This window comes from Neltuma alba, unplaced genomic scaffold (assembly GCF_004799145.2).
Source record: "Neltuma alba isolate B1F8T4 unplaced genomic scaffold, ASM479914v2 tig00006645_pilon, whole genome shotgun sequence".
In the NCBI taxonomy this organism is placed as follows: domain Eukaryota; kingdom Viridiplantae; phylum Streptophyta; class Magnoliopsida; order Fabales; family Fabaceae; genus Neltuma; species Neltuma alba.
Genome location: NW_021634526.1, coordinates 67,528 through 77,000, shown reverse-complemented (window position 1 = coordinate 77,000; position 9,473 = coordinate 67,528). Strand labels below are relative to the sequence as shown.

Here is a 9,473-nt window from a genome sequence, read left to right as displayed (position 1 = left end):
GAAGCGTTTCAAGTCGACATTGTGCCAATCGGTACAATGTATGTCCAGCATAGAAGTGTTACAGCAGAAGAAATGAGTAAGAGAAGAAGGGATGATGTTCTGTACCACCTTTCATCCTTTACCACCATTCTTACTATTTAGAGGCCCCCAAGATCTCACTGCTCTGATACCAAAATGATAGGGACCAAGATAAAATAGTGGAAAAACAACACTGAAACTCTACTAAATAACAATAATCTCCTTCCAAAAGAGAAAGAAGTTACAACAGCAAAGGAACACACTGAAACATAAAAGATAAATGATTAAGAAAGACTCTCTTCCTCCTCCCTGACCTGGCATTCGAGAGGCCAGCACTCTCCTCACCAAACTCAAGTTTTCAAAATGATCCCCCCCTCCTCTGATACACCAACAGGTCAATATAACTCAAGAGAAATGCACACAGTACCCAAAATACCCTTTTGACCCATGTAGGTCTGAAACATCCTAAATAATACTAGCTTTCTGCTCTTTCTCCAAAATAGTATGGTCAACATCTTGGTTATTAAAAAGCAACTTCCCTTTTGCTTGAATATTTTGCCTTGCCAGTCAAAAGAGATTCTATCATAATCCAAGATTGTGGTCTCCACTTTCAACTTTATTATATTATATGGGCATAATGAAGTTACCATAAGAGTATAAATAAAAGCACAGGCCCATAAAATATTCTTCCTACGCAAATAAACATTAGAAACCCAGAAAAAAGACAATCAGAGCACGGAAGGCGCACTGCCAAAAGAAGTTAATCAACTCAAAGGCTCAAATGTACATCTCTCCAGGCCTTCCTTCCTACAATGCTCAAAACTGGAAATTACATATATGGTTGGTGTGATGATTGGAGACTACTACTACCACCCATGTAGCTACTATAATTAGAAGGAGCAGCAACCCTATCATCACGATGATAAAAGGGAAATCTTTGGTCATTTACCTGCTGCGGGTATATGGTTTGGCCAGGAACTTGATAATCATATGTAATAGCGCTTGCATGAGGGTACCTGTCCGGAATCCCTGGATATGGTCCTCTAACAGGGGGAGGCTGCCTAGCCATAGTGGAAGAAGCGGTGGCACCACCACCAACTGATGGACGGAATGCAAAATATCCTCCATTTGTCCTTGGCTTCTTCGGTTGCTGACGTTTGCCAGGTTCTCCAGTTCTCTTTCTATCTGTCTTAAGCTTATCTAGTTGAGCAACTCTCCTCTGAAGAGGATCAAGTGGGTAGTCAGACTCAAGCTTGTACTCTTCAACGCACTTGATTACAGCTTTAAGGGCTGCAAGCTCTTGAGCATTAGCATCATTCTGCAATAAATGACAAATTCCAATTAACTCTATCACAAGCAATCAGGGACAAGAGTTAAGAGAGAACTTCAGACAATCACTTGATTACTTTAAACTACAATTGACCATCAAAGCTACCTTCTCACCAGCAACGCTGCCTCCAACCTTTCCTTGTGAATTTCTCCGTAGGTCCTTAAGATAAGCCTTTAAAAGGGGTACAGGGGCAAATCTCTCGTTAAGCAGGAAGGCTTGAATAAAATGTACAGCTGCGATTTGTTTCCCATCATTGATTAGTAATTCCACAATATCTGCATAAAATATAACGGGGGGAAATCAACATATGACAATCGTATTACCTCTTAGCATGTAAAATTTTATCAAAAGCAGCATATGTGCCCGTGTCTATGCTTTTTCAGGTTACCTAACTTCCTACGTTACTCTAGATAAAACTAGTCATCTATTGTCAAGGACGGCACTGATGGGACAGTCCTTCATTGCAGACTTCACAGGCCAGTTAATTGAATGAACACCAACCTGGCACTTTGTGAGTTAACCCAAGAGAACGGCAGAGCTCAGGAGCCTGCCTGTGTTGAGCAACTGCAAGAACAAGCTTGCAGAGTTCTTCTTCATCAAACCCTGAGGCAATCTTAAAAGTCGAGAGGAGCTGCAAGAATGCCTCTGCCTCCAATGAATTTCCATTGGCAGCATAAGTGCCTGCTCTAGCCAACTTAGGCCTCCACTCATCAGCAATTGCCTTGGCTTGCTGCTTGGTTTCAGGGCTCAGAAGGTGATCAGTATCTGATTCAGCCCTTGCCAACAAGGTGGCGAAGGCTTCCATAAGTATAACACAGGATTTGCGCATGCCCTGAAGGGCAGCATCCATTTTATCTCCTAGTTGGGTAGTTTCATTAGTGGGGTAAAACCCCTCCAGTGAATCCAGCACCAAGTCGGCTGGTTCAGTTGCACTTTCAAGTGCAATAGACAGTTCTTCACGAAAGACAGAAATGTTTTTTTTACTCTCCACAGTATAATTCAGAAGACCTTTTGCATCCATTTGCTCACAAAAATGTGTCAGCTCTGGACGTGGCTTAACCTCATTTGCACCCAATTTATAAGGAAAATCATCCTCTTGGGAGTTTTCATCACCAAAAGAGCTTCTTACCTTGTTATCTTCGTTCTCCCCTTCATCTACAGACCCCAAGGATGTTGCCTGGTGATTTGCACAAGCCTCTACAATGGCAGCAACAGCAGCATCTTTTAGCTCCTGCACCCGATCTAAAAGGTCTTGTTCTTTAGAAGCAACCTCTTCCTCTCTCTCTGCAAGCTGTGTATGCACTTCTAGTTTCTTCTTTTCATAATCTCTCCCCTTAGCCTCAAGCTCCTCAAGTTTCTTCTTCAATGCAGACTCAAGATCAAGGAAATGCTGCTTAATTTCATCCCACTGAATGTTATTCTCAAAAGCCTCCTTGCGAGCTTCTAGTTCAAGAAATGCATGACCAAGCTGCTCTATCAGCAATGATGCCTCATTGTCGTTGCCTTGCTCCATGTCAGCATTTATCAAATGTGGCCAGCAGCACTTAAAGAAAAGTTCAATTTAATGGTTAGATCTATAAAAAAATGGTAATGTTTCCACGAGACCAGCAATAATTTCTGATGAATTCATGTACAGAAAAAACTTGCAATTTAAATAGAAAGGATAATCAAGTGTTCCTCTTTAGCATTGATTTTTTTTTAATGAGTTACATCATTCTCCATTGTAGCCTTGCGTTTAATATAATATATTTATTTAGTTCCAGGAATTATCAGTTGAAGGGTATCTACCTAACAGTCTGCATATTCGCGGTGCCAATTGAACATAAGTTTTTCGAATCTGATTGCCAATTTTAGTCTATCCGATGTAATTATTCTACCCATATAAGTCAGTACTCAGTATATAAAATAAACTATAGAGTAGATTCATAAAAAAAGAAAAGCAAACGATATTGAAAAAGAATCGAAACAATTAACTTATCATAAAAAATATATAATTTCATAATTAATACATAAACACAAACTCCGATAGTAAAACTAATTTATCTCAAGCTTTCTTGCAGCCCAAACAGAACGCACCCAATTACATCCGTGGTTCCGATAATTTTCATTCACCAGACATCATAAAGTGTTACAGTTTCTTTTTTTGCAGAAGCAAACAAATCGACATCGAGCACGAGGCAAAAAAACAAACAAACCAACAAACTGATGAACACTCTGAAACTGCAGCATCACAAGAAAAGAAATGGGACGGGAAAAGCTTGTTAATGGAATAATGGAGTGGAGCAAGTTTTAGGATAGAAAAACATACCTCGACCACAGTCAGCTATCACACGACATCAAAACCCTAGACGGCCATTGAAACCGAGGCTCAGGGATCCGAAAGGGTTCAAAATTGAGAGCTGCAATGTCAAAGGATCTCTTGCCACACAGTAGAACCAACCTCCAGAATTCAGTTCATCTCGGATGCCTTTCTCCGGTTAAACGAATATAATAACTGTAAAATTAATTCACAAAAAAAAGTACCAGTTTTTTTTCTCCCCTTATGCCCACAAAAAAAGAGACTAAGAGAGCCAATATTCGTTACCTGTTGGTCCAAAATATTAATGATTTGTCTTGAGGACTTACGTGCCAAAGTTATATTTTTGTATGGGGATCTAAATTGGAGAAATGCATCTGCTGGCAAAAAAAAAAAAGGAGAAATGCATCGCATTTTTTTAAAAAATACCTTTTTTCACCCAAAATTTTTTTTTGCCGTCTTAAAAAATACTTGTAATTTTAATTTTAATGGAAAATAGTTTTGAAAAATATGAGAAATTGATTTAAATTCTCAGATATATATTAATTAAAAAAAAATTCTGAAGTCTCTTATCAATATCTTGTGCAAATCACTGAATGAGTTTTCATTAAAATTTGCAAATTTGTCGGTGGAAGTACGAATCATCCGACATTTAAAATCACAAGTTAAAATATACTCCTTTCGTCCATTATTATAAAAAATATAAGACTACATTACCTAGATCAAAAAGTTAGTTAAACACAGTAAATACGTAAAAATTAGAAGTTCTTTCTCCAAAATAACTTTTTTTGTGAGGAAAAGAGTATAAGACAAAGAATAAGAAAATTATTATAGCAAAGAGAATTATGAAAAAAAAAAGAATGTGTAATGGAGAGAAATAATAGTTTGAAAATTGAGACAATAAATATATTAAATATTAAAATAAGTAATTATTAGTGACAAAATAGAAAATTTGCTACAAAAATTTAAGATAACTTGCAAATGTTGTTTATGTTTAGGAACAAGAGGAAGATAGTAGTTATTACTTATAAAAAGGAACGAAGAGAGTAGAGTACTAAATTAAGAAAAAGAAAGAAAAAATAAATAATTTATTTTCATCTTTTCTCTTTCATAATTAATTGGGTAAGTGCCCCACATAAAATTGATATGGTTGTTTCTTGATAATTCCCAGCCAGAGGTTGGATCCATAACTACCAGAGGAAATAAATAAATCAGAAAAATGGAAAGTGACAGAGGAGATTTTTTTTTTTTTCAATTGGTCTCAAACAAGCTAAAATCAAATAAATTTCAGATGAGCGTCCAAATGATTAAATTTTACAATGATATCTTGTTTTTTGGAATTCTCATACGAAATCGAGCCTAACGAGAATATTTCCACTGAATTCGGAGATGGTGATGAGATATAAAAATATCTTGCATGATATTGCATTACCATCCTTTTTAAATAAAAAATTTCAAAACTATAAAAAAAAAAAAAAGGCTTCAGTTTTTAGGTTATCGTTTCCAATACAGAAAATCCAGGCAAGAAAAGCACTGATGAAGAATGTATTTTGTGGACATATCAGCGGAAACATTAACCAAAGGAACATATAACTTGCAGAATTCTCTACATCATTGACAAAGTCGACACCTTGCTTGATTATAATGTATGAAGGAGCTGAAAATGCAGGAAGGAGCTGACATATTACAACTTCTATGGTACAGCCATTACATCACTAGAAAGTAAAGATCTACACTGCACGTATCATGACAGAGAAAAATCTACACTGCAATATTCCCCTGCATAAACTTGTAATACAAAACAAAAAGCACCAATATGCCTAAAAAGAATACAGGGCATGACAAGTCTTGTTGAAAGCCTTCAGTAACATCTCAAGGCTTGTACAATTGATCTTGGTCTGGGAATCAATCAACTCGTCAATTCCGTGTCAGTGTTAGCCTTGGTTTGCGGTGGCCTATGCCACGGCAAGAAGGTAATCATTCGTGAAGCGAGGTAGATTATGAATGCAACATACATGAATGTGAACACAGACACTATGGTGCTAACCACTGCTCCACTCACTTCAGAGATGAAGAACTCCACCAACAGATAGCCATTAATGACTATAACTAAAGCAGCCACAAACCAGGAAATAATCTGTATCCATATCAGAAGCCACTTAATACTTTTTAAGCCCAGTGATTAGAACAAGCAACTAAGAACATCGTGCGATTATGAACAAGGGATGCTGAAATGTAATTCTAAATTAAAATAATGCAGATTCCAGAGATGATCTAGTTAAACAACATAATTACCAAAAAGTCAGAGCATTGAATTTATAATCAAACCCCATGGAGTCTTGAAAGTAGAAGCTACAGTCTTCAGACAACACCAAATCCACAGACTTCATCACAGATGTGGGCTTTTAAGTATGTTCATGCATATGCTAGGTGAAGTCACTAGGTCAGTCATTGACACACGTGGTGAATAAGCACAAGAACAAGAAAAACTCAAAAGGAGCACAAAATAATGAAATATAGATACTGAACACAGAATGTTCACTAATTCTACACGCATATTAGACGCCAAAATACACTCATCATCATAAAAAGAGGAAAGTGGCTATGCTACTTCAATAGATACCACTTTAGTTCTATTTATACTCGAGACAAGACAGTAAGGCCAAAACACCAATTCAGTTCAGTCATATTTAACTCTTAGTAACAAAAAAGATTAGATATACATTGAATCAGTTATGAATTATTCCCTTGGATGGCCTTCATATGAAGTGAATTATCAGAAGTCCTATGCCAAATAAATCAACTTATAAGCCACAAAGTTGACAAAAAAGAAATCAGTTGAAAAACAATATACCTTGAGGACAATGCCAATCCTGAAAGTCCCCATCAACTGCTCCTTTGACACCAAGCAAAGCAAGGGAATAAGAGCAAAAGGGATCTGAACTGACTGAAGAATATTGAGCCATTCGTTTAGGACATCTAATGAGTCCTCAGAGGTATTAAAGACAAGAGCAACGATCATGGTTGGGATAATAGCACAACTTCGTGTAATTAAAGCCCTCACCCATTTTTTCAACCTTAAATTCAGAAAACCCCCCATGATAAATTGGCCGGCATAAGTGCCAGTAATGGTGCTACTTTGGCCAGCCGCTAATAACCCAATACCCCATATATATAAGATAGGAAAAAGTCCACCACCATACTTCTGCTGAAGATACTGCCCTGCATTTTCAAGACCAACGCTATTTGCTTGTTCAGTACCATAGAAACCCTTGGCAAACACAGTTGTGACAAATATGTTGATGACTAACGAGACCGCAAGTGCGGCAGCGGATTCAATAGTATAATAATTAAGAGCTTCTTGAACTCGTCCTTTCTTGGTTGAGTCAATCTGTCTCGATTGAACAAGAGCAGAATGCAAGAACACATTGTGAGGCATGATGATGCCGCCTACAACTGCAACAGCCTGCTGTATTGTTTTGGAACTAAGTTTTGGAACCAAAAGACCTACACAGATAACTCAGACTCTGTCAGACAGAAAACATGGATCATGAAATCATATAACGAAGGAAAATCAGCACAAATACAAAATTCCAAATCAAAGAAATAAACTTCTCACCTAGAAGAATATTTAAGCCGTCGGGCTTTGCTTCGCCAAACATCCACGCAAATGAAAGCGCCATTATACCAATCAGAACTGCAAAAAGTGCTTCCAGTTTCCTCACACCATAGTTCTCCAGAAAAAGAAAAATAAAACTGCAAGAGCCAACAAATGTATCTTTTAAAATACTCGTTCTGGTCCTTGTGGATAATTTCTTCTCTGAAACTAATAACAATAATCAACCTCGAATTCTTCCCTCGGGAGTTTACGCTGAGATTTTCTTTTTGTAAAAGTGCCAAAGAAGGTAATTCATAAACTTTTCCAAGAGCTTAATTTCGTAAAACTTTTGAAGAACTTAAACATTAAACCTTATAAAGAGGGTATAGTTCCTCGGAAGAAGTTCAATTAACCCGAGAGCAACATCGATTGTTTCTAAAGTGTAGAAAGAAGAAAGCAAGAACCAACAAAACCAAGTCAAAAATGAAAATACCGCAAGTTCAAGAAAGAACAGATAATGACTAGTTAATTACCAATCCAAAGCTGTGATGACGACCCCAGCCCAAAGAGGCACAAATCCATTACTTAGAATCCTAATAGCAATAGCACTTCCAATAACCTCTTGGATGTCAGCCCCAATTAGAGCCACCTCCGCCATAAGCCACAACACCATCATGGCCCACGTGGGGTACTCCTCTCGGCAGAGCTCAGCCAAGTGCCTTCCGGTGGCGACGCCGAGCCTGGCGGACAGGAGCTGAACGAGAAGCCCCATAGCCGTCGCCCACATGAGGAGCCATAGAAGTGAGTAGCCAGCAACAGCACCAGCCTGAAGATCACCCTCCAAATTCCCAGGATCGAGAAACGCGATGCTCATGAGAAAGCCAGGGCCAGTGAAGAGCCAGAGCTTCTTCCATGAGAACGGTGGCGCCCGACCGAAATCATCGGCGTCGGCGTCGGCAACCCCGACGACAACGATCTTCTCCGACGAATCATAGGCGGTTTCAGTCGCCTCCTCCTCGCGTGAGCCATGTAAGAGTGGTTGGTCCTGGGTAGACATGGAGCGAGAGGGGGGAAGTGGCGTAGGGGTCACGCCAGCCAAACGCTTCAGTGAGAGAGGAGTGTGAGTTTGGCAAGTGATGGACTCCACAGTGCTTCTGGTTTCATTTCAGTTCGAGGCATGAAGTTTCATGCTTTATCGTCACCGGATGAAGGTTGAAAGTGAAAACTGCCGCTACCACGGCACGTGCAGTCTTGTGAAATTTTCTTGATGTATTTAGCCAAAAAAAAAACGATTTTTTTTCCTTATTTGATTATGATATGAGCTCAAATCTAAAAAGTTTTCATGCTGCTCATCACTTCAATCAAAACCAAAAAGAAACAAATTTTTATCAACAAAAAAATTAAATCTGTATGATATTTATTTTCATGTTTTTAAAAAATACTTTTCTTGATCCCTAAACACCTTTTTAAACGGCAACTAGACTTACTTTTTTTTTTTTTTTATAAAAGACATATGGAGAAGTATATAAAAAAAACTACTGAAAAATATCATATTTGGTATGAAAATTTTGCGAACAGGAATTGATTCTTTTGATTTAACAAAAATTATGTATATTTTTGTTTAATATTATGAAACTTTAGCTCTTTTAAATAATTACTCTTTTAAATTGCTTTTCATCAAAATTAATTCAAAAAATATATAACCTCGAAATGAATGGTTTATATGATCAAGGGTAACAAATTCTAAAATTAAAGGATTTGTTATTTCTTTCTTTCTTCAACTCTAACTAAACACAAAAAAACACGTGAGGAGAATTAAAAAATTAATTACTTATGATTTGATTGTGATGGTTGGAAAAAAAATATAGTTATTTATACTTTCATTGGCATACTCATTTATTTATAGTACTTATGCTATTTTATTTTATATTATCTAAAAAATATTTATTCTAAAATTTTTAATAAATATTTACTTAATATTGAACTTATATTAATTTTTACCCATCTTTAATAGAAAGGGAAATAAGTGACCGCAATAGGGAGAAGAATTTGTGCGCTTCCTTACATTTTTAATATTTTATGAGTGATATTAATATGTTGAATAATATACGATAATTTTTTCAGAAACTAATATTGTTTCTAATAAAACTTTAAAAATTGATTATTTTTTTTTGGTTTACTTAAAAGTTGAAATTTTGAGTTAATAAAAGGACACGCATGGGTTTAGCCTT

General features: G+C 36.9%; 2 protein-coding genes across 2 annotated transcripts; both read right to left on the bottom strand.

The window, feature by feature from the left end:
- Positions 1-603: 603 nt before the first annotated feature.
- Positions 604-3,797, bottom strand: LOC114750776 (FRIGIDA-like protein 3). Its single transcript, XM_028939380.1, has 4 exons — positions 3,657-3,797; positions 1,850-2,891; positions 1,454-1,623; positions 604-1,336 (listed from the first exon to the last, which is right to left on the bottom strand). Exons 2-4 carry the CDS (start codon positions 2,859-2,861, stop codon positions 848-850), a joined length of 1,671 nt encoding a protein of 556 aa, XP_028795213.1. The 5' UTR covers positions 2,862-2,891; positions 3,657-3,797; the 3' UTR covers positions 604-847.
- Positions 3,798-5,302: 1,505 nt separating this feature from the next.
- Positions 5,303-8,435, bottom strand: LOC114750773 (metal transporter Nramp3-like). Its single transcript, XM_028939378.1, has 4 exons — positions 7,776-8,435; positions 7,264-7,400; positions 6,499-7,151; positions 5,303-5,781 (listed from the first exon to the last, which is right to left on the bottom strand). Exons 1-4 carry the CDS (start codon positions 8,297-8,299, stop codon positions 5,554-5,556), a joined length of 1,542 nt encoding a protein of 513 aa, XP_028795211.1. The 5' UTR covers positions 8,300-8,435; the 3' UTR covers positions 5,303-5,553.
- Positions 8,436-9,473: the final 1,038 nt, after the last annotated feature.